The sequence below is a fragment of the Brassica napus genome, chromosome C6 (genome assembly GCF_020379485.1).
Source record: "Brassica napus cultivar Da-Ae chromosome C6, Da-Ae, whole genome shotgun sequence".
Classification (NCBI taxonomy): Eukaryota; Viridiplantae; Streptophyta; class Magnoliopsida; order Brassicales; family Brassicaceae; genus Brassica; species Brassica napus.
In genome coordinates this window covers 25124883-25149176 of record NC_063449.1, presented here as the reverse complement: position 1 = coordinate 25149176, position 24294 = coordinate 25124883, and the positions used below count along the sequence as shown (strand labels likewise).

Sequence of the window (24294 nt, the reverse complement as noted above, 5' to 3'; positions counted from 1 at the left end):
CGTCGGAATTTCCTCGGACTTTTTAAAATCCCCCAACGGCTCTCTAACGGCTATAATATATCCTCGGAATTCATCGGTTTTTTCCGAGGAATACATTTTTCCTCGGTATTCCATAAGAATATTCCGACGGATTTGTATTTCCTCGGGATATTCCGAGGATTTCATTTTCCGTCGGAATGTCCGTCAGAATACCACTGTTTTCTTATAGTGAGAATCTAGTATTCTATTAAAATAGGAACATGGCATAATGATAAATGTTTGGTCCAATTATTTACAACCCATTTTTTAATAATTAACTAACAGTATTTTACATATTAATATATATATATATAAACACGTTTAATACGATTGTAGCTGCCACTTTACTTGCAAACTATGTGGGACGCACTTCTCTTTATAAGTAAAAACTGTCATATTAACTTTAACGTGAGTGAGTATGATTTCATATAACAACTTGCATAGGTAATGGGTATGATGATATAAGCTTTGCCTAGGTTTAATCACAAAAAAAATACCCGCCCTTACGGTCAGAATCTAGTTATTTTTTTAAATTGTAAACATATCTTATGTGGCAGAATTTGATTGGCTAGATAACTTGTGATCTAGTATATAAAGGATACTCAGCTGTGTTCAAGAAGGATTCCAATTGATCATTTTAGCTAAAGTTGTTGTTTAGATGAAGAAACAATAAATCACGCTTTGTCCCTTTGTCCTCACGCTTTTTCATTTTGGCGTTGTTCTAATATTCCTATCTTGCATATGTTCTCGATGGACCTTGAAGGTAATTTGAAAGTGTTACTTAAGCTCATGAATGACTGTGAGGAGAATGATAGAAGTGGTACAATGCCTTTTAGATTGTTTGGTACGTTTGGAAGTCTTTGAATGAGTTCTTGTTTAATTGTAGGAACTTACAACCTATTTTGGACATAAACAGAGCAATTGAAGCTAGTGTAAAGTGGAACTTTAAAGTGGTGAGTCTGAAGTCTAGTGGACACATGAGGAACGTCAAACCTATGTGTTGGGAACCTCTTCCATCATGCTGGATCAAGTGTAATTTTGATTGCAATATTTCAAATACTACTGATTATGCAAGAGTTGGGTGGATAATGAGATGACGAGGGTTGTTTTTTGGAAGCAGGTGAGAATTTTGGGAGTAAGATCAAGTTTGGAGGGTGAGGCTTTGGCATTCTTTTGTGCTTTACATAATAGTTGGATACTAGGCCGGATGAATGTTTGGTTTGAGAGTGATAGTCTGGAGTTAACCAAGACAATTAATATAAAAAGCCAGAGTGTGGATCTTGAATGTGAGAGTCTTTTGGAAGATATTCGATATTGGATGAGTTTGTTACCGGAGTATGCTTTTCGCCATATCGAGAGGAAAAGAAATCAAGCAGCAGATATTATAGCAAAGAAGGTTGTGGTTAATCCAAATTCATTTGTGGTTTACAATATAGCACCTATTTGGCTAATTGAATATTTCAATTCGTCATATACGATTTAGTAAATGAAATTCAGTTGTTAAAAAAAAACAGAATGTGTTCTTTCTTTTTCTTCTTTTGTTTTGTATAACTTAGAATGCTAAAGTTTAAAGGGCCCGAGTTTCTAACTATTACATGTACTACAGATTTTCTTCTTTTCAATGTAAACAAAAGAAATAAAAATATTGAGTCTGGCGCAATTCAGTTCCATCTGGGACCCATAGGCCCATACATATCAAAGCGTAGAAAAACATACATAAATGGATTGATGTTAGGCGTTATAAGAAAAAATAAATGGATTGAGTTTACAAATAAATCTTAGAAAAAGGTACAAAGTAATTTTTTATTAAGTTGCAGTATACGACGTTTTGCAATTGCTTGGGACAGTGATATAACTGACAAACAACAAACAATTTTTAACCCAATACCCTAAATTTTTGATTACTCAAGGTTGAGTACATACACAACTCAATGACATTAGAACCACGACCAATATGACGTAGCGAAGGACTAAATAATCCTCTTCTCTTTGGTTATTTAGTCCTCAACTCAATGACATTGGTCATGGTGTAGGGAAGGGATGATGAACAACAAAATGGCAAAAAAACTAAACTCACATGTTTTAAAGACATACTTTTCTCCAATGGGATTGTGTATTTAATTAGGGCAAAAGATTTTTGTTGTCTGCCAATTACTTGAAATCATTGTACCTAAAGAACCTAGAATGGGTGGGGTCTATATCTAATCTATTAATTTAAGGTCATAATTTTATCTACCATAAAAAAATCTATGCTAGACCACTAACTAGAATTTTAACAAAATACTAGATTTTGATCCGTCTTTAAAAGATCGGATATATTTTTTATTTCATATATTTTTTAGAAATTTAGTTTTATATTTGTGTTTTTCTTTGTATAATATTTCTCTTAAATGGTTAATAAAAAGTTTTAATAATTGTATTAAAATAGTTGTACCTCACCTATATCAATAGGTCAGGTTGTTGTTTTAATAGATTGGATCCTAAATTTATTCATAGATTATATTTTTCTAACAGAAAACCATATAAATCTAAACAACAAGATTTTATGTGTTGAATGAAAAAAATTCCTGTAAAAACTAAATACGTATATTATACAATTATTTTTACCATATTTAATCTAAGCTACATTTTATAGTAAAAAAAACACAAAACTAAACTATAATACATTAAATAAAATATATCTTCAAAATATAATATTAGCTAATTTAATTTAGTCACATAAAATATTTCAAGAATAGAAACCTTTTAAATAAAATATATAAATTTTTAATAATTCATATAAAACTAATGTTTAAAAGTAAATTATTAATATGAAGTTACATTTTAAATAAATAAAATAAATGATGAATATATGGTCAGTACAATTTCATAAAAATAAATTTCAATATATATAAAATTTTCAAAAAAATATTTGTGTACATAAATAAAAAATATTTATATTTTAAATATTATATTTTTAAAACAAATATATATATGTACAGACGTTCATGTTCAATTTTAGTTTGGGGTTAAAGGTGAGAGAAAAGACTAAACATAGAAGTAGGGTTGTGGTTTTTTGGAGGTTGGTTAATGAGAAGACGTAATATATAGAGTTAGGTCTGGGCATTCGGGGTCCCATTCGAGTTTTGGTTTTATCCAATTGGATTTTAGTTTTTCGGGTTTATCAAAATCAGCTCCATTCGGATTATTTGAAAGTTCGTACGGGACCGGTTTGGGTTCTATCGGGTTCGGACCGTGGTTAGTAAATCTTCAAAGAACCGGCACAATCCAATATACTTTCGGATTCGTGTTCCAATCGGTTCTTTTTGTTTTAAGTACATGATTTGTACCTTTTTGTAACCAAAACATAAGTAAAATCGATTCAAAAATAAGAAAGTAACATCAACCGCGATCATTCAAAATCAAATGAAGGGAAAACATATTTATCGATAAAAAAAAACTAAATAAATGAAAACATAAAACGGAAACCAAGTTTTCATGAAATGAGAAACATTGTTTAATGAAAACAAAATCTAAATCTAAATATTTCAAGATTCAACAGCCACTTTCAACCATTAACCTTCATGTAATAGAACCACCAACATTCATGTAATATATGAATATTTTAGATGTTCAATATATCTTAATATATTTTGAATACATATTTGGAATTGAGATCATGTTTGGTACAAAATCTTTTTGGGGTTTAAATATTTCATGTTCTATCGGATATTCATTTAGATTCGGGTTCGATTCGGATAATCCCATAACCCAAAATACCATAAAATAAGACCCATTTGGTATTTATATCGGGTTCGGATCGGTTTGGATATATTTATATAGGATCGAATTCGGTTCGGGTTTTTGAGTTCGGTTTATTTGCCCAACCCTGTATAGAGTAAAGCAAACTAGGTCTTATACTTGTTGCCTAGCTCTCTCTCTATTTGCGGCGGCGACTGCTTTGGTTATGTAGTTTGGATTTATTTAAGAGCACTATGGATTGGGCTTTTGATAAAAAAAAAAGATTGGGCCTAATGAGAAATATTAACATTTTGTTCAAAAATAATATTAATCTTCATTTCGAGAATGAAATATCACTCCAAAACTATAAGCAACACAAACTAAAAATGAGTGACTTCTCTCTTGATGGAAAAAAAAAATGTTTCAAAATTCTCTCTCAAAAGATGATTTTCTTTCAGCCAATCAGAGGAGAGCAAACTTCCGGAAGGCATTATTCCTTGCCGGCAAAGAGATTTACTCGATTTTTTCCAAAATAGTTTTGGAAATCTCCAAAGATCTTATGGAAGTTTCGATATTTTCCTAAAATCTTCATCCAAATATGATGTTTATCTAGGGTTCTACTCTGAGCTGCCTCTATTTCTTTCACACCTCTGGATCTCATTGCGATTTTCTAAACATTGAAAAGAGATCTTTCTACTTCTAATGGACGATAACTTGGCTGGAGTGATGCAAGGGATGTCGTTAGAAGATGATGTACCAATCGTTTTACCGGAGGATGATGATTATAGTGCAATCGAGCGTACAGTCGAAGTCTCCTTGGCAGGCTGCTCAACCCACCATGCCAGAACATGGCCAGAATGCTCCGTACTATGCCGAAGATTTGGAGGGTATACGAACGGGTCCGTGGAATAGCTTTGACGAAAGAGAGTTTCCAGTCTATCTTCGAACTGGAATCGGATATACAAACTGTATTGAAACAAGGCTTTTGGACTTTCAATGATTGGGGAATGGCGATGGAGAGATGGGTGGAACATCCACCGAGTAACTTTCTACAAACTGCTGCGGTGTGGATCATAATCTCCAAATTCCGGTCAACTACCTCACCATTAAAACCATTGATGCGGTAGAAGGAGCCATAGGCTATGTGAAAGTGATTGAATGGAACCCGGAGAAATCCTTACTACAGGACTATGTGAGAGCCCAAGTTGTGATGGATCTTAGCCTTCCAGTTCGAGAGAAGAAGAGTGTAACATTACCAAAAGGAGGCGGTACTGCAGTGGTAGATGTAGATTACGAGAGAATCAGGAAGAAATGCTTCCACTGCTTCAAATTATCACATGAGAAACATGCTTGCCGACTCCTAAAAGGCAACCCTTCTGGAAGTGCTAAAGGAAAGGAGAAACATAATGCCGTTAATCTGCAAAGGCTGACACAACGTCAACACAACTCCACTCTGTCTCAGGACATAATGTCGTTGTTTGCTCCATCAATTCCCCCGGGTTTTGAACCGCCTGCAGGTCTGATAGCTCCAGAAGTGTTTGAACAGATGCAGTTATACATGAACTGTATTGATCCTGAAGAGAGGAGAATTAGAGAGTTCAGAATGAAGAAGGCGCTTGATGACTTATCACAAGACTCAATTGCTCAAAGAGCAGGCCTAAGAATAGAAGAAGCCCCAGTCTTATCTTGTCGTCTTAATAAAGATAAGGGGTTAGTTTTTGATTTCAACAGAGCTAATGTTAATGTTGCTCCTAAAACTGGCGAGTCCTCTAGTCACACAGAAGTACAAAGAAGTACCTTATCGATTGAGATGGAGCAGGGACAGAGGTCAGTGTCAGAGACAAGGTTCAACAGAGCTCATGCTTTGGGAATGATGAATGGTAGAAGCCGCAATGATCACTAAGCACACGGAATAGAACAAGATGAAGGTGACACATTTGGATTAACACCAGCTCCGGCTTTTGGAGGTTTTGAGATTGGCAGTGGCTTCTCAGCTCAGGCCGTGAAAAGTGGTGGGAATAGAGGCACGACGAGGAAAGCGTCCTCATGGACGCGTCGAGGAAAGCGTACTGCTCATGCTAGCTATAAGCCGATGCCGTAAAATGAAGCGGAGAGTTTACTGAAGAGGAAGGCAGATGAGGAAGTTGAAGTCTCGTCTAAAATGTCAAAGTCAACTATAGGTTTGATGGTTCACCAGAAACCATCCAATCCGCAATGACGACGCTCAATTGGAACTATCGGGGTTTGAGGAGCACATCCTGACAGTTCGACGTCTAGAGGAGATGTGCCGTGAGCATCTTCCAGACTTCTTGTTTCTCCTAGAGACTAAAAACTCTAGTGATCACATCGAAGGCTTTAAGAGATCGTTGGGTTACAACCACATTTTCTTGGTGAATCCAGTGGGTCTCAGTGGTGGGTTGGCATTATTTTGGAGGAATTCACATGAGGTAGAGATTTTGTCAGCAAGTGACAGAATAATTGATGTTAGAGTGAAGCAGAGAATCTAGTCTACTTCATCTCTTTTGTATATGGAGATCCTGTTCGACACAAGCGACACATTATATGGGATAACTTAAAGACTATAGGGTTGAACAGGAATGTAGGGTGGTGTCTGGTTGGAGATTTTAATGAAATGATGAACATCACATAGAAAAGTGGTGGGCCGGTTCGAGAAGAATCATCTTTCTACCCGTTCCGTTCTATGGCAAGAGACTGTAGGATTAAGGAAATTCCTAGCTCAAGAGACAAGCTATCATGGGCTGGGGTCAGAGAAGTAATGACCAATGGGGTGAAGGAGAACGTCTGGGTTCAGTGTAGACTCGACAGAGGCTTTGGTAACGCAGAATGGTTTCGCCTATTCCCTCGTTCACACACCTTGTATCTAGAACGACTTGGGTCTGATCACAGACCTATACTAACGAGTACTATTGGCACGGGCACGAAGCATATGGGTCGTTTTATGTACGACAAAAGATGGAGTAAAAGCCTGAAATGTTGGAGTTCATACGTAAAGGTTGGAACTCTTTTCGGAGTAATAACGGAGGATCAGTATCAGAACGTATTGACTCATGCAGAAAAGTCCTCTCCAAACGGAAGCGTAACGAAATCAGTAGCTCTAAGTAAATGATCACGAACTGTGAGCGGAGCTAGAGGAAGAAGAGATGAAGTTAGCTCCTTCTATGCAGAGGATTGTCTATCTTAAGTTGGAACTGGCTAAGCTGTTCCAAGAAGAGGAAGAGTACTGGAAGCTTAGAAGCAAGAACAAATGGCTGCAGTTGGGGGATAAAAACACTAAAGTCTTTCATGGATGGGCCAAGACTAGGAAGATGAAGAACAACATCCCGAGTCTCCTAGATTCTGATGGAGTTGAGCACACATCGGAAGAAGCTAAAGGAGATATAGCGATAAAATACTTCTCAGAGCTTTTCACTTCATCGCAGCCTATTGATGCTTCAGAGCTACTCTGAGGCTTTTCCCCAAGGGTAAAAGATCACATGAATGAGAGCCTGACCAAAACAGTTTCTGATGCAGAGATAAAGAGAGTAGTGAAAGCAATAAAGAGTGATATTTCACTTGGGGCAGATGGTATGACAAGACACTTCTTCCAGACATTTTTGGAGGTCACTGGACCTCAGATCATTGCAGAGGTAAAGAGATTTTTTGTGGAGGGAGCTATACCACAAGACTGGAACTACACTCAGATCTGCTTTCTACCAAAGAAACCGAACCCCTCTCTCATGACGGATTTACGGCCGATCAGTTTGTGTGCATTCTCGTATAAGATTGTATCAAATATCTTATGTGCACGCTTGAAAGGCATTCTTCCCTCACTGGTGTCACCAACTCAAGGAGCTTTTGTAGCAGGTCGTCTGATATCTGATAACTTGCTGATAGCTCATGAGATGGTACATGGTTTTAAAACCAATCCGAACTGCAAAGGAGACTACATTGCGATCAAAACGGACATGTCAAAGGCCTATGACCGAGTTGAATGGGATTTCTTGGAGGTCTTGTTTCAGAGAATGGGTTTTGATAGTAAGTGGATTCAGTGGATTATGATGTGCATCCGTTCAGTCACCTACATAGTTCTCCTTAATGGTCAGGCTTATGGGAGGATCACACCGGAACGAGGCATAAGACAAGGCGATCCGTTGCCTCTATTCTTATTCATACTATGCGGAGAAGCACTAGTACATGTGATGAATAGAGCGGAGCTGGAGGGGAACATTACTGGAATGAGACTAACGAAGAACTGCCCTTCTATACAACACTTACTATTTGCTGATGACAGTCTCTTTCTCTGTCAAGCGACACTAAAAGAGTGTACCAGCTTCTTGCACTGTCTGAAGTTGTATGGCAAAGCTTCAGGACAAGAGATCAACTTCCATAAATCGTCTATCGCGTTTGGTGCTGACATCGACCCGGTAATGGAACGCCTTATAGATGAGTTGTTGGAGATTGAGAATGAGGGTGGAGCTGGTACTTACTGGGACTCCCGGAATGTTTCAGCGGCTCGAAACAGAAGCTACTAGCCTCTATAGGTGAGAAGCTTGGTAAAAGACTTAATGGATGGTATGCCAAAACACATTCTCTTGGAGGAAAGGAGGTACTCCTAAAGTCAATTGTCATGGCTCTTCCTGTATACGCCATGTCTTGCTTCAGATTGACGAAACATCACTGCCAAAAAATCGTGAGTGCAATGTCGGATTTCTGGTGGAATGAATGCAGTGATAAGAAAAAGATCCACTGGGTGTCTTGGCCAAAGCTTTGTATGCCGAAGGAATTTGGTGGCTTAGGCTTCCGGGACATCGAAGATTTCAATCAAGCCTGGCTGGCTAAACAAATTTGGAAGCTCCTAAACGAACCTTCTAGCGCAAGTCTACAGAGGTAGATACTACGCTAACAAGGATTTCTTGGAGTGCGGTAAGGGCTATAGGCCCTCAAATGTCTGGAGAAGTATAATGTTTGGACGTGAGCTCCTTGTGAAGGGACTTATCAAGTCCATTGGTAACGGGAGAGCGACATAAATTTGGGGAGATAATTGGATTGTGGACGAGGTGCCTTGACGGCCTTTTAATCGTCAAATGCTCATTGATGTCCTCCTGAAGGTTTCATCGTTAGTTGACGACTCAGGAGCATGGAAAAATGAGAAACTCATAGAGTTTTTCCCTCCCAATGAGGTTCATCGAATGCAGAAAATGTTACCAGGAGAAGTTGACGATTGTTATGTGGGCTTATTCAAGACATGGGGCTTACACAGTCAAAACTGGTTATAAGATGATAGTTAGAGCAAAGGCATCGTCGATGGGGCCAGTGTCACAAGAGGATCAGGTGCGAAATGCTCTGAAGAAAAGAATATGGAAAATTCTTACATTACCCAATATTCGAATGTTTCTGTGGAGAGCAGTGTCTAGTGCGCTAGCGGTTGCGGAACGCCTTAAATCCGGAGGTCTCGGCGTGGAAATTACTTGTAAACTATGCCAAGGTGGAACAGAAACAATCAATCACGTCTTCTTTCAATGTCCAACAGCTACTCGTACATGGTCTGATGTAGGAATTGCTCTCCCTATTGCGTCCCTGCAATGCTCTCTTGAAGATAACTTGTCATTTGCCTTTGATATAATGGAGGATAAGAGCAGACCGCAGACCTTAGTACGCACTGTTCCGTGGGTACTGTGGTTAATATGGAAGAACATAAACTCTATTATGTATGCTGAGACACAGATTTATCAAGAGAAACTACTTCGAGACATGATTGAGGAAGTGGAACAATGGTTTATGCTGAACAATGCTGCACCACGAGATACGGTGGAGAGACCCTGCCTGCAAAACTGTGATAGATGGTTACCGCCGGAGGAGGGACTGATCAAATGCAATATTCACGCTAACTGGAGGAGTACAGCCTTACATAGTGGGATAGCTTGGATAGCAAGAGATCAGGCTGGGAACGTGTCTCACCATGCAAGGGATGCGATTACTCACGCACCCAACCGAATGGTAGCGGAGATACGATATGTGATTTGGTCTCTGACGAGTCTAAGTGATATAGGAGTCACAAAAGTGATCATTGCATCAGATTACAACGAGGTGGTGGAAGCTATCAAAGCACCCCTCCAATGGCCTCGATACAGAGATTTACTGCAATAAGTGATGAAGTTAAAAGAGAAGTTTGCAATGGTGGCTTTTGAAGGAGAGACAATTACAGCGAATGGGATTGCCCGTGATATAGCGAAAAGTGTGTTTAGAGATGGAAGATTTCAGTCCTGCTTAGCGTTGGGAGGCCCCTCCTGGCTTCATGACCGGCTAGCTCGAGAAAAGAATTGAAGCGACTCTTGACTCTTATGTAGAGTGTTGTCTGCTTTCATTTTGTATTTTACTACCGTGTGGTAGAAGGTAGTGCCTTGGTGTGTTGTAACTTTTCATGATTAATATCATTCTAGACGTTAAAAAAAACTGAAAATGAGTTTTCTTTCTATTATGCGGTAGGAGAAAATGATTTCAAATTCTGACATTCACGTAATATTTTAATTCACAATTACAGTCAACTATTATTGGCAAAAAAATATTATCTATTACTTAATTCCGAATTTTAATGTGCATATTTAAAATTCTTACGGTTTTAACTTGATTTTTTTCATATTAATAATTCTTCTATTATATTTTAGATTTTCAGAAGAGAAATTTCCTAGAATAGCATTTTTTAAGTTTTTGTCACAAAAATAGCTCTCAGTGAAGAAAATGACCAAAATAAGTTTTATTAAAGGGTAAAAATATATTTTTTCCTAGAGTTAACTAATCTAGAATTAGTGTTTAGAGTCAATGGGTGAGGTTTTGAGGATAGAATTTCAAATTTTAAAAAATAAAAAATTATTATGAAAATTTTCAAAATAAAAAAGCGCTATTTTGGTCTTTTTTTCTTTTCATGAGGGGTGACAAAAACTAAAAAAAAAACTATTTGAGAGAATTGTCATTTTCTTAATCATCAAACATTTTTATAAGGACAATTCTCTCAAACAAGATTTTTTTAAAGTTTTTTTCACAAAAATAGCATTCAAGAAATAAAATGATCAAAATAGCACATTTTTGTTTTGAAAATCTTAATTTTAATTTTAATTTTTTTAAATTTGAAACTATATCCCAAAACTCAACTCGTTAACTCTAAACCCTAAGTCTATATTAGTTAACCTTTGGGTATAAATGCATATTTACCTTTTAATAAAATTTATTTTGGTAATTTTCTTCCCTTGAAGTGTATTTTTGTGAAAATAAACTAAAAAAACTATGTTTGAGAATTTTTCTTTTTATAATGTTGCCAATAATCTATAAAATTACAATAATGTTGGATTAAATTTCTAATCTATACAATAATCTAGAATGTTAATTGACATTTAAAAAAAAACACAATGATTCACCAAAAAGCTAATATTGAAAAAAAAATTATTATCTTTTTTAAAAAATTGTTAAAATACATCTCCCTAAAACTGATCTCCTTCATCCTCGACATCATTTTCTGGTTACGCCTGAACAGTCTTCCACAATACGGTGTCGTCCTAATGCTTCTCCATCTCCATCTCCCTCTCCGATCTCAGACATCTCCTCCTTTCATCATCGCTTCAAAGGTAAACCATTTATTCCACCAATGCACTCTCGTTTACAGTTCTTGATGAAACAAACAAGAAACAGAACCAATCTCATCTAATCTCACGACCAATCCTGTTTCCATGTAGGGTTCTGATTAATCATTCCGACAAGAAAAAAAGCAAAAAAAAAGACAAAGATTGCATCTTTGTAATAAAAGAGATCCGAAAATGTTGAACAAGATCATGAAACTGGGCGGGAAGAAATTCAACAAATCAGATCAAGACAACACCTCCGGCGTCAACACCGTCGTCCGCAGCAGCCGCCCCACAACCGCTGCCGCGACTCCATCATCAACCGGCGAATCACAATCCGCGGCTCCGTCGCCTTCACAGACACCAAACCACCCAATGTTCACAGCACCACCTTCCCTCGAAGTGCTTCCACTGCTAAAAGACGTCTCTTCCTCGGATCGTCCTCTCCTCTTCATGAAGAAGGCTCACATGTGTTCTTGCCAATGCGACTTCTCAGACTCACTGATCATGCCGCGCGAGAAAGAGATCAAGAGGCAGACGCTTCTCGAGCTCGTCGACTTCCTCCACTCTTCGTCAGGCAAAGTGAACGAGACAATGCAGAGCGAGCTCATAAGAATGGTCTCAGCGAACATGTTCAGGTGTCTCCCGCCTGCGCATTACGAGAACACCGGAGCTCCTCCTGAAGGTAACGATCCCGAAGAGGAGGAGCCTTATCTTGAGCCATGGTGGCCTCATCTGCAGCTTGTTTACGAGCTTCTCTTGCGTTACGTTGTGTCTTCTGAGATAGAGCCCAAGACTGCTAAGAAGTTCATCAACCACACCTTTGTCTCGAGGCTGCTCGATCTGTTCGACTCCGAGGATCCTAGGGAGAGGGAGTACTTGAAAACTGTCCTTCACAGGATCTACGGGAAGTTCATATTCCACCGTCCGTTCATCAGGTGCTCCATTTACAACATCTTCTACAAGTACTTGTATGAGACTGAGAGGTGTGTTGGAATCGGAGAGTTGCTGGAGATTATCGGGAGTGTGATCAATGGGTTTACAGTACCGATGAGAGAGGAGCATGTACTGTATCTTGTGAAAGCCATTTTGCCGCTGCACAAGTCTAAAGGCATCTCCATTTTCCACCAGCAGTTGTCGTATTGCGTGGTGCAGTTTGTGGAGAAAGATTACAAGTTGGCTGATACTGTGATCCGTGGGCTGTTGAAGTACTGGCCGCTTACGAATTGTAATAAGGAGGTTCTGTTCTTGGGAGAGCTTGAAGAGGTTTTGGATGTTACAGAGCCTTCAGAGTTTCAGCATTGTGTTGTTCCTCTTTTTAGACAGATTGGGAAGTGTCTTAACAGCGCAAACTTCCAGGTTCGTTTCTCTCAAACCTTTTGTTGTATGTTTTGTCCTTTTGATAGTGATGTGTGTTGATTAAGAGAGGTGTAGGTTGCAGAGAGAGCTCTTTTCTTGTGGAACAATGAGCATATCGTAGGGCTGATAGCTGAGAACAAAGATGTGATCTTTCCGATAATCTTTGAGGCGTTGGAGAGGAACATGAAAGGGCATTGGAACCAAGCGGTGCATGGTTTGTCTGAGAATGTTAGGAGAATGTTTATGGAGATGGACACTGAGTTGTTTGAAGAGTGTGAGAAGCAACATGCGGAGAATGAAGCTAAGGCTTCTGAGTTGTTGGAACAAAGAGAGATGACATGGAAGAGACTTGAAGAGGCTGCTTCTTTAGCTGCAAACTGAAAGGACCATTTGATGATGAGTTTTAGCTACTCTTCTTCCTTGAGTTTTGTTTTAGAAACTCTCTAATAATTTGTTTGTTCTTTGATTCTTTTAGTTTTGTTATCTTGTAAATGGCGACCAGGAATATAATCCACATGTCGCTGATCAGATTATGTCATAGAAGATAAGTTTAGTGCTGTTTATTTTAGCTTCTGCAAAACTTGGTAGCAATTATGTTTATTTGACTACTCTTAGATCAATGTTTTAAAGGCATTGGACGATGAACCAATACTACATACCATAATGTGATAGTTCCGTCCTTTTAAAAAGAGTGAAAACCAACATATCCTAGAAGATTTGAGCCATGTTTCACAGCGTGACCATTTGTAACTGTACGCGGAGCCAAAAAAAAAAAAAAAAATCCGTCTGATCCGATATAGTAGTATCCCAACCCAATCTGATCCGACCCAAACCGAATAGGTATGTGAGCAAAATCTAAAGATTCAAATAAAAAAACTCAAATATATGAATTAATATGTATTTAAAATCTAAATCTATAATTTTTTTTTTACAACAAACATTTACAGACTCATATTGACTATGTAAACCAAATTGGTAACTCTGCATCCATGTGAACGATGAAAGACGGTTGTTTCCTAGCACTGCGTGCTAAGCTATCCGTCTGTAGGTTTTCCGTCCGGGGTACATGAACGATGTCTGAGTTGAGGAAACTTCTTTTTAAAAGCTTTATGTCTTCCAGGTAACTTCCAAATGCTGGTCATTTTTCTGGTTCCGAAACCATCTTCACCAATTGAGAATAATCTGTTGCAAACGTAACCTGAAACTGTCTTAAATTCTTCATACATTTCATTGTCCAAATTAATGCCACCTCCGAATGTAGAGGTGAAAGACATGCTCTTACATTTCTAGCCCCTAGTAAACCATCAAAACCCGGTAAAGTGCTATACCAGCCTTGCCCTGAAAATAAGTCTTTGTCTTTCCATGAACCATCTATGAAGCACCATCGTCCTGAAGTCGGTATTGTGGGTCTGTTCTGTGCCTGATGCTCCCTCGCTTAATCCTTTACTACCTGTGTCTCAGCCCAAAATGTTAATTCCAATTATGTTATTTTCAGTGTGTCTGTTGGATCAATATCCAGATTGCTAAACACTTTGTTATTCTGACATTTTCATATATACCATAATATCCATGCAAATCGGTGGTCATCCATCTTTGGATTGACTCTCCAAAATAGATAATCCATGTTGGCGAAAAATAAACTAATAGGAAAAATCTAAATCTATATTATTAAAGTAGAATCTCTACTAGGATTTTGTCCTTCGTTTTTCAAGTTATTTACATTTCTATGCTATTGTCATTTTTTATTATTTTAAATAAATTTCGGCCACAATAAATACAACCAATCAGATTTTTTTTTTATAATTAATCAAATATTTTAAATATACTTTAGGATCCACTATATATGGAAAATAACAATACTAACTATATTTTGAAACAAAATATCTAGAAAGTTACGATTAAATGTGATGCATGTGTTTTCCTAAAACTGAGTACCCTATTTTTATTGGTTTCACCAAACATTCTATTGACAAACCATAACACACAAAAAAAAATTACCCAATGGCTGTTAATATGTTGGTCGAGTACTCACGTCAGCTATTCCATAATCTCATTTGATACCAGCTTTTACATGATTAAGGGTTGAGTATTAGATTTAGGGACTTCTAAAAAATAAATTATGTAAAAGTTACTACATAATAAAATTTATATTATTAAACTATTAAAAACCAATTTCTATGAGTATAAGTATGCAACTTTTTATATTATGTATTTATGTCTAACACATATGAATGTACAAACAACACAATTGTAAATAAGATTAGATTATCTTATATAAAAAATATTTAATCTTATAATTAACAAATATTTATAAGAATTTTAAAATGAACAAATCTCGCGCTTTTAAAGTGTGGGTCAAAATCTAGTAAGTAACTTAAAACTCAATCATGACTACGCAACAACTTGAGTTTTTAATTATCGAATGTTGTTTAGTGTTAAGAAAGAGTTTAGTTGCATAACATTTATTTTATATGATTTAATTAATAATTTTACTATTTTTGTGTAATTTAACTTGATAATAATTTGGTTCATACTATAATCAGTTAATTTTTTTTTTTATAATTAGTCTAAAGCATTTATCATCAGATAATATATATTTTAACATCTTCATAAGTATTTATGTTATTATATTCATTTTCAATATATCTTCAGATAATAATACATGTATAAGATATTATTTAATTTAATTTTTAGTTATTTCAACTTTTTCATTATGATTTTTTAATAAAACCTCAGTAGTATATGTATTAAATATTATTTATATATATTTTGATTTTTTTTATTTATTTTGATGTCAATTTATTGTATTTTATTTATATACAGTATTTAATTTAGTATGAAAGTTAATTTAAAAAAATTTATTTATGAAAATATAAATAAATTATTGTGTTGTTTGAAAATATAGATAGTAGTATACTATTGTTTCCATAATTATTTTATAATCGAGTGTGTATTTAATTTAAAATCCTACAAAAGATAGTTGTGTGTCCAAGAGAATGTTTTCTATTTTAATAAAAGAGATTTCATATTTATTTTGATATAATATCTAAAAATATTAGAATTTGAAGTATTATTAATTGAATCTGAAATGAATTTGAAACTTTGAATCCAAAATAGATCTCATACAGAATTACAAAAATTATCCGACCCAAACATATATAAACTCCGAATGGGACATATGAGGTTTAACTCGAGAACCCTATCCAAACCCAAACGCCTGGGTCTAACATTCAGCAAAGCAATACACACTTTATTTCCGCACAACACTTTTTAAACCCAAACGCCTGGGTCTAACATTCAGCAAAGCAATACACACTTTATTTCCGCACAACACTTTTTAAGGTCAGTGTGGTGAAAGGAGAAAAGGTATTGGACACTATAAGATAGTGGTGTAAGAGAAAGATGAAAAGGTTAGTTAACAACTTGATGAAACGCTGCATTTGATTTGATGAGACTGAGTTTTCTTTAAAATTGCCTTCGCATTCCCATTTTGGTTTTGTAATCTTGTGAACCCAAACGAATAAAATAAAATAAAATAAAATAATAATGAGCCACCCATGTTACACCAAAAGAACCAATCAATTGGACGGTCCGAATCCTATTAAGTTATCCTTGTGGTCTACCACAATAATAGAGTTGATGTCGACAAAACACAAATCATTAACAAAGGCAACAACAATAACGTTAAACGTGGTCGAGGCGGTGCATTGTTTCCGAATATCATCCCGAAGAAATTGTTGTCACCATTGCTGCTGCTTCCTCTTGACGTACCACCTATAGCGCCCGTCCCTCCATCGCCGCCGCCTCCATAACCAGAATAAGAATCGCCGCTCTGACCTTGATCATCCCTGCTCACCCCAAAAATCATTAGAAGATGTTTTGCCTAAAATCGACCATGTTATGATAAAAAAAGTCAAATGATGCATTAATGCGATTTAAAAGGTATAATGGATCCATTAAAAGTGGAATCATCTTTTTCTTTTTAAGGGTCCCATCTCTCTTAACTACATTTCCATGATAATTACATCATAACACCCAAAATTTTCTTGACTTTTTGCGTATTATAAAAGGACTATTAAAATGTAGATGCATCATCAATCATACATATCTTAATAAAAATTTTAAAATACGACAGACATTTTCCTAAATTGACAAAAAACTTAGAAAGAGTATAGTCTAAAAATAATTCAGACACTAGTCAAGTTGGTCGGTTCTCCAGGCAAGACGATCATGTGCATCGTCTACTTAAGTTCTGGAATACTTTCAAATATCTAACGTCTGAAATGATATTCACTTTAATTTTCCAAAACTATTGAGTTGGTTAAATTCTTTATAATTAAATCCAAATGATTTTTTATCTTTATAAATAATCAAGATGATTTTTTATTTCTTGATTGACTCGATATAATTTTAATAAACTGACTTTAGAGCATCTATATATTATTAAAAGAGAAGCACCCATTTGAAAATGTTCTTACTTCATTAATTAAACTCCTTTTTTTTGCTTGTCTTTTTCAGTTGCGTTTACGAAATATCCTAAAACGAATAAAACTGTCTAATTTATTACTTATCTTTTCAGTTACATTAATGAAATATGCTTAAATGAATTTAAACTTCCTATTTTATTGTTTGTCTTTTTCAGTTACCTTAATGAAATATCATTAAATAAATTTGGACATAATGTCATTTAATCAACCAAAAAAACTCATAAGTTATCCTTACGTGCATAATTTTAATAAGGAAGATTTTTAAAAACGTGCATCATTAAAATGTTACCTAAAACATGCAGCACTAATATATAACATGCATCAATAAAACTAGAATTTGACTCACACAATTGTATGGATATTATTTTTAGTTGATTAAATTTACAAATAATTATTTATTCAAAAAATATTTAAGAATGGCTATGTTTTTAAAAATTACATGGTATTATTTTCTCATAACTCATTTGTTATTTGATAAATTGTTAGAAAGAAAATTTTTAGCATAATATAACTCAGTTGTCATTTGCTAAATTTATGGTTTTTTTTATATTTTTTATTATTTAATTATAATATTTTCATTTTATATTTGAAAGATAAATGAATTTTCTTTCAAACAATATTTTTGTAAATGTATTTTTTTAAAAATAATCAGTTAAAATTGTTATTATCATTGAATATAATTATTTTTGACAAAATTTGAGTTTTCGTTTACATCAAAACTTATCTTATTTTAGGATAATTTTAATTTAAAATGAAATTTTCATATTTTTCAAAAAAATTCTAAAAATATTTTTTAAATATTTTGTTATAATTGTTAAAGAAATATTGAGTTGCATTTCAAATAAAAAGGTAAAGATATTAAAAATATTCTAATTAAAATATGTAATATTTAATATAGTTTTAAAGAAATTGTCAAATAAAAAAATTACACATAAAATAATCATGATTTTTGTTAACTGGACGGATCATTATTTATATGATATCGCACACGAAAGAAAAAATTCTGTTTTTAAAATTATCTAATTAACTCTATACTCATTTTTTTATATTTTTTATATGATATCACACATTCGTAAAAAAATAGATAGTTTAAGATGCAAAAAAAAATATTTACGTGATGAATATACTATGAACGAATATTACAAATACATCATTTAATAAAATAAATAATTAAAAACTAAAATTCATATCAAGGTCTAGTGATTATTTATAACATACATACTAGACTCTAAAAGAAAGAACTAAACTAAACCCACAACAACAACAACAAAAGAATAAAAAAATACAGGTTCTTTAGTTCCTTAACTAGATGATGTTAGCAAATCATGCCCTAATCACGCGGTTTCACAGCTAATCTAATTATAGTAACATTAAACATGGACATGAATGATCATGCACTTAACAATGTTTGTTATTTTTTAGTACTCCCTTCGGAAACGAAAGTAAAATTTTATAGTGTTTATAATTTTCTTTTTTTTACTTTATTATATATTTTCCAATAATTTTCCATAATGAAATTTAATCAATTCAAATATTTTCAATTAATGTTTTCAAAAGTATAAAAAAATACTATAGAAAATCTATATTAGTGGAAAAGGTCAAAAATCTAGAAAACCTTATTCTAAGGAAAAGAGAGTATCTTTTAGAGACCAAGCAAAAACAAAATCATAAAAGTGAAAAAGTACCTGGGACCGCCGAAAACGCCAGCGTTTTGAGTGAGCTGGTCTACGAGAGCCGCAGCTTTAGGCTCAACACTCGAAGCTTTAGAGTACAGTGTGCTCACTCCTTCACCAGACGCCACAAAGAAAGCTCCGTTCTCCATCAAATCTCCTTCTGTTCTCCAGTTCCAATTCGCCCATTCACCATCGTCTGTCGAATCCACTCGCTTCGTCACCTGCTTCAACCAAAAAAGACCCTCACAAATCACAATCAGCTATCTGTGGTCCACGCGCCACCGTGGAGCGTGGTATTAAAAAGAGTAATGAAGAAGAAGAAGAAAAGTGTGTGGACAGAGAGAAGCAGCCCACATGGCTGTCATACACTAATATTATACACATACCATCACTGTCTCACTGCTCCTACTCTCCTAGACCCAATGCTTATAAAAATAAGATTCTTTTCATTCTTTTACTGGCACAATGCTGTTTCATTACATAAAATTTAAAATATTGAAAGTATAAGATATTTTCATATACTTTTCTCACCTAGTAGAAAGATTAACAACTGTCCATGTGAAAGATGAACTGGATTCAAAGGACCATCTTTACTAGCCAAAATGGACCAATGAGAACTCCTCATTACTCAATTGCAAAAAGAAAAGTTAACTGGTAACAAGATCCTCCTAAAATCTCTCCATAAAACTAACTAAAACCCTAAAATGTTCAGAAACAATTAATCAAAAGCTACTCAAAACAATAAAAAAAGGAAAGATCTTTTTGTTTGGTAAAATAAAAGGAAAGATCTTTCTTTATGGTAATACAAAAACTTGTAATCAAAATCAAAGTCTATAGTAAAATTAAAATAGCCTAAAATCTCAAGCAAAGCTACTCAAAATAACCAAAAAGGGAAAGATCTTTGGATATGAGCAATCCAAAACTTGAAATCAAAATCAAAGTCTAGTAAAATAGCCTACAATCTCTATAACTAAAACCCTTAAAATTTCTGAAACAATTAAAGCAAAAGCTACTCAAAATGACCAAAAAAGGAAAGATCTTTTAGATATGGGCATCTTTAAAAACTTGTAAAAAATCAAAACCAAGGTTTACCTCTTTGGCGCTAGGATCAGAAGGAGCAGAGTAACGATTCCCTTGACTGTTAATAGTGGGATTACCACTACCACCAATAGCATACATCTTCCACGAAGTAAAATCATTATTCACGACATGAATATACCCTCTCCGACACCTCGGCATCCTCTGAACAAGCCCTTGTCCGAAATGATTAAACGCAATCGTCACCTGCATCCCCGTATCCAGCACGTACTTATCATCATGACCCAACAGCATCACCTCATCGTGATGAGTGAAGTAGTTGTTCGATATCGTTATCGCCGTCGAGCCCAACACCACATCGATAAGCCCATCGGTACAATGACTCAAGGAGCAATGGTCGACCCAGATCTTCTGAGATCCGAAGATAGAGATCCCGTCGCCGTCAGATCTACCTCTCCTCCCGACTTTCGTGGGCGAAGCGGCGACGACGGCTCCTCCGGAAGGTTTACAGTCGTAGATGTGGATGTTGTGGATGATGACGTGTTGCACGTACTGGATGGTTAAGCAGCCGTTGCCGGTGATGTGGACGGCGGCTCCACGGCCGTCGATGGTCTTGTAGCTGTTGATGATGAGTTCTTGCTTTAAGCGGATGAACATGCTGGAGGAGAAGACTATCCAGAGGGGCTCTTCTTGGATGACGGCGTAGCGGAGTGTGCCCGGAGTTGGGTTCGCCGGGTTGTTGTCGGAAGAGTCTGTGACGACGTAGATCCGACCGTTTTTGCCGCCGAGGGTGCCGGAGCCGAAGCCGATCGAGCAGTCGGCGAGTCTTTGACGGTTGGAGGACCAGTCGGAGGAGTCGCAGCGCCAGCAGTCGTCGATTGGGTTTCCGGTACCGCATGTGGAGGAGGAGGTGAGTTGTCTCCGTGAGAGGGATGCATTGATTGTTCTGTGGGAAATGGAGGATGAAGAAGAGAGTTTTGTTTATTTTCGAGGAAATGTGGAGATTAGAGAGAGAGAGAGAAAGGATTTTTTCTTTTACCTTGTGACGTGGAGAGCGACGGAGTCAGGAGAAGGGTGTTGGTGAGGGAGAGTGAGAGTGAGATTTAGAGGTTTTGTAGCTTCGAGAAGTGTGAAGAAGAAGAGGCAGAGGAGGAGAATGGAAATGGACAAGTGAGGAGGAGGCATCGTTAATGGCGGGTTGTGAGGTTGCAGAGTAGTAGCTGCAGTGTGTTGAAAAGTGTCAAAAGAAGAATGTTGGTTGAGGAATGTGAGGAAGGAGAAGCAGAGAAGGATTTGGAATCCACATGAGAGAGAGAGAGAGAGCTCTGAGGAAGAAAGTGAAGAAGAAGATGTTCTCTCTCCTCTCTTTTTTTCTCTTGCTTCTGCTCTCTGCTGGAGACAGTGGATAATGGGTCTTCGCTTGAGCTTTTATTCTGTTTCGAGTTTTGAGCTTTCACTTTGTAACTAAGCCTGTACTCATATTGGGCCTATGGGCGTTAGTGGTTTATTATATAAATACCCTTCGCATTATGTAATTTAGATCAGTGTTCGGGGTGTTAAAAAAAGAAAAGAGAAAAGATCAGTGCCCGGTTTGGTTCGGTTCAGCAAACTCACACCAATCGGTTCAACAAACATCAACTAAATAATTTTTTTTTGTCAACATTTTCATTTATAAGCCCAATGGGAAATGAATTACAAGCAGGCCAAACCTAAGATACATTTTTATTAGCCCAGAACGAAAACCAAAACAATAAGATAAGGCTTGTTGCATATAGCGTCACCGGAACTCTGCAGGACCCAACGTCGGACTCCATTCCCGTTTCGTTTGAACTGCTTATATGCTCTTTCTTCTTGTCGCCATCAATTCTTCCCGAGATCTTCATCTCTTGCTAGATATCGGTTCCAAGAGAAGCTTCATAGAAGAATGAGTACAGAGCCTTGTCGGAATGTTTGCCAATGGAAGCTCTGTCTCATCTGGATATGTGTCGCAATCCTCCTATCTTATACACACCTCAAACCTTGATCTTCAAAGAGACTCCACTTGATATTAGCGAAGATTGATTCCTCTACGGCATCAAGGACCAAGCTTTTCTAACACAGAGATATTAACCATTTAGAATCGATCGGAATAGAAAGGAAAACAAAGAAAGTAGAGCTCTGGTTCAAACACCGATCAAAGATCGAGATTTTATTGTTTCAAACCAAATCTGAAACAAAGATCTTAAAGAACAAAGCTGGTTTGGTTTGAAATATCACAACAAAATTCGTCAAAACGAAAGTGAAATTCGCCTGGCGAAAAAGGGATTCAATCGAATCTCTTTTTCGAAATTTTTACAACAAAAGAAATTTTTTTCAATAAGGATCTCATCTTCTCCATGAACGATAGAGGTGCGAGAACGGAGAAGAGGAGAGAGAATCCTTTTTCAGTTTTATTCCTTTGTTAGTACCATCAACTAAATAAACTTAATGAAAAACTCGACTATAGTCCTTAGCTACAGTCTACAACCGAATATTATCCAAATGATTTTTGCATTTCACAGAATTAGCCTAATAAATCGAGATAAAATATATTGGTTTAAATTACACATAATAAAATATGAAAAATTTTCTAGGGTAACTTTTTTTAGTTTATTTTCACAAAAAAAGCTTTCAAAAAAAAAAGACCAAAAAAAAGTTTTATTTAAAGATAAAAATACATTTTTATTTTAGAGTTAACTAATATAAATTTATTGTTTATAGTTAGAGGTTGAGGGTGAAGTTTCGAGGATAGTGTTACGGATTTCAAAAAAATAAAAAGTGTCTATAGTCATTTTCCTTTTTGATAACTCGAGTTCCGAACATAATCTGAAAAAAGGTTCCAAACAGAATCAAAATATAATTCGGTTCAATTAGATATCATTTCTATAAGATTGAAAAATATAATATAAACCGGAAAAAACCGAAGCTTTTCTTGGTGCTCTCTTGGTGAGTTGTGTCCTCTGTCACGGAGTGCGGTTAGACTTTTGAGCCATCACTTACCCAAGCCCGTACTTATTTTACACCTACAGGCTTAGTTATGTTTGGAAACAAGTTTTATCATATCCCCCTCTCGCGTTACGTATGCGTGGCTAATAAATCTTTACTCTCTTCAATTTCCACAATTCCAAATCCGGAAAAATGGCTCTCCGATCTGTCAAAACGCCGCCGTTTGTAACTCCAACCGCCGTCGTGTCCTCCTCAATTATCAACAAACCACAGTCTTTCAGATTCGTCTCCAAACCGTCGGCATCACTCGCCGTCCACAACCTCCACCAACCGATCTCCATCATCCGTTCGAATCTCATACCCAAACTCAAGCCAGCTTCTTCCGCCGCGAAATTCCGGTGCTCGGCGTCGGCGCTCACGCCGCAGCTTAGAGATACGCTGGAGAAGCTGGTGAATTCGGAGAAAGTTGTGTTATTCATGAAAGGAACGAGAGATTTCCCGATGTGCGGATTCTCGAACACGGTGGTGCAGATCCTGAAGAATCTGAACGTCCCTTTCGAAGACGTGAACATTCTTGAGAACGAGATGCTGAGGCAAGGGCTGAAAGAGTACTCCAATTGGCCGACGTTTCCTCAGCTCTACATCGGCGGCGAGTTCTTCGGTGGTTGTGACATCACTCTCGAGGCGTTTCAGAGTGGTGAGTTGCAGGAAGTTGTTGAAAGAGCTATTTGTTCTTGAAGCTGAACGATACTTTGTATTGGTTTGGTTATTGATGCTTTGATTTGGGTTTTGTAATGATGTTATTGATGGTTATCTCTTATGTCCTGAACCAGAGGCTTCTTGATGTCTCATTGTTTATGTCTGTCTAGTAACTTCATAGACACTGTATGATGGAACCACTATGTGCATTAAACTCTTTAGTCGTTACATTACAAAAGTCTTCTTGATGTCTAAGAGTTCATGGTTGGTGGTAACGTAAGAGACATATTGTATGATGGAAGTCTTGAGTGAGTCTCCTTGTTGATTTGATCCTTTTTATGTGTTCTTTTATTTTCTTTCATTCTTATGGTCTGCATTTTTGTGTTGTTGTGATGTTACAAAAGATTCAATCTGTGAAGATTCCAGTAACTTCCTGAGTAGTATTATATTATACCTTTTTTATCTTACTAGAGGAGAGTCATGGGTTGTGTGTGCTCATTCTTGAAGATGGGTGTGAAATGAGAAACCAAGTTTAAGAGAGGTAGTTCCAAGGATTCTTACCAAATTCACTAGTATCTCAATTTCCTGAAAGGTTGGTTGCTTGCTGGTATGTGCTTTGAAACAAATGATCAGGCTAGCTCTTCACAATCACTCTACTTTAGTGCATGGCATAGAGAAACGATGGTCAGGTCATATGCACAACCACTCTACTTTAGTGATGGT

At 36.2% G+C, this 24294-nt stretch overlaps 4 protein-coding genes across 5 annotated transcripts; 3 read left to right on the top strand and 1 right to left on the bottom strand.

Annotated features, from left to right (window-relative positions):
* The first annotated feature begins 4586 nt into the window (after positions 1 to 4586).
* On the top strand, positions 4587 to 6245 carry LOC106408715. Its single transcript, XM_048759765.1, has 4 exons — positions 4587 to 4779; positions 4866 to 5618; positions 5691 to 5835; positions 5936 to 6245. The coding sequence occupies exons 1-4, from the start codon at positions 4587 to 4589 to the stop codon at positions 6243 to 6245; spliced, it is 1401 nt and encodes a 466-aa protein (XP_048615722.1).
* A 4849-nt stretch (positions 6246 to 11094) lies between these two features.
* On the top strand, positions 11095 to 13290 carry LOC106409466 (serine/threonine protein phosphatase 2A 57 kDa regulatory subunit B' epsilon isoform-like). Of its 2 annotated transcripts, none has more exons than XM_013850098.3 (3): positions 11095 to 11357; positions 11466 to 12710; positions 12793 to 13082. In XM_013850098.3, the coding sequence occupies exons 2-3, from the start codon at positions 11547 to 11549 to the stop codon at positions 12829 to 12831; spliced, it is 1203 nt and encodes a 400-aa protein (XP_013705552.2). In that variant the 5' UTR covers positions 11095 to 11357; positions 11466 to 11546; the 3' UTR covers positions 12832 to 13082. The 2 variants fall into 2 exon arrangements, with proteins under 2 accessions (XP_013705552.2, XP_013705551.2); XM_013850097.3 differs by having other exon boundaries at positions 11131 to 11357; positions 12786 to 13290.
* Positions 13291 to 16229: 2939 nt separating this feature from the next.
* LOC106409464 (probable pectate lyase 13) lies at positions 16230 to 21359 on the bottom strand. Its single transcript, XM_048760646.1, has 4 exons — positions 20948 to 21359; positions 19963 to 20854; positions 18883 to 19091; positions 16230 to 16558 (listed from the first exon to the last, which is right to left on the bottom strand). Exons 1-4 carry the CDS (start codon positions 21091 to 21093, stop codon positions 16330 to 16332), a joined length of 1476 nt encoding a protein of 491 aa, XP_048616603.1. The 5' UTR covers positions 21094 to 21359; the 3' UTR covers positions 16230 to 16329.
* A 1539-nt stretch (positions 21360 to 22898) lies between these two features.
* Positions 22899 to 23819, top strand: LOC106352879 (monothiol glutaredoxin-S14, chloroplastic-like). The gene has a single exon (XM_013792523.3). It carries the CDS (start codon positions 23065 to 23067, stop codon positions 23608 to 23610), a length of 546 nt encoding a protein of 181 aa, XP_013647977.2. The 5' UTR covers positions 22899 to 23064; the 3' UTR covers positions 23611 to 23819.
* Positions 23820 to 24294: the final 475 nt, after the last annotated feature.

What these genes read in the sequence shown, in the direction of transcription:
- LOC106408715 (XM_048759765.1), top strand. Translation starts at nt 4,587, where the DNA reads ATGGCCAGAATGCTCCGTACTATGCCGAAGATTTGGAGGGTATACGAA. An exon ending in ATGGGTGGAACATCCACCGA is followed by an intron (nt 4,780 to 4,865) that starts GTAACTTTCTAC and finishes TTGATGCGGTAG; the next exon opens with AAGGAGCCATAGGCTATGTG. An exon ending in TGCTTTGGGAATGATGAATG is followed by an intron (nt 5,619 to 5,690) that starts GTAGAAGCCGCA and finishes GATTAACACCAG; the next exon opens with CTCCGGCTTTTGGAGGTTTT.
- LOC106409466 (XM_013850097.3), top strand. Translation starts at nt 11,547, where the DNA reads ATGTTGAACAAGATCATGAAACTGGGCGGGAAGAAATTCAACAAATCA. An exon ending in TTAACAGCGCAAACTTCCAG is followed by an intron (nt 12,711 to 12,785) that starts GTTCGTTTCTCT and finishes AGAGAGGTGTAG; the next exon opens with GTTGCAGAGAGAGCTCTTTT.
- LOC106409464 (XM_048760646.1), bottom strand. Translation starts at nt 21,093, where the DNA reads ATGCCTCCTCCTCACTTGTCCATTTCCATTCTCCTCCTCTGCCTCTTC. An exon ending in CTGATCCTAGCGCCAAAGAG is followed by an intron (nt 19,092 to 19,962) that starts GTAAACCTTGGT and finishes TGGTTGAAGCAG; the next exon opens with GTGACGAAGCGAGTGGATTC. An exon ending in GGCGTTTTCGGCGGTCCCAG is followed by an intron (nt 16,559 to 18,882) that starts GTACTTTTTCAC and finishes TGGGGTGAGCAG; the next exon opens with GGATGATCAAGGTCAGAGCG.
- LOC106352879 (XM_013792523.3), top strand. Translation starts at nt 23,065, where the DNA reads ATGGCTCTCCGATCTGTCAAAACGCCGCCGTTTGTAACTCCAACCGCC.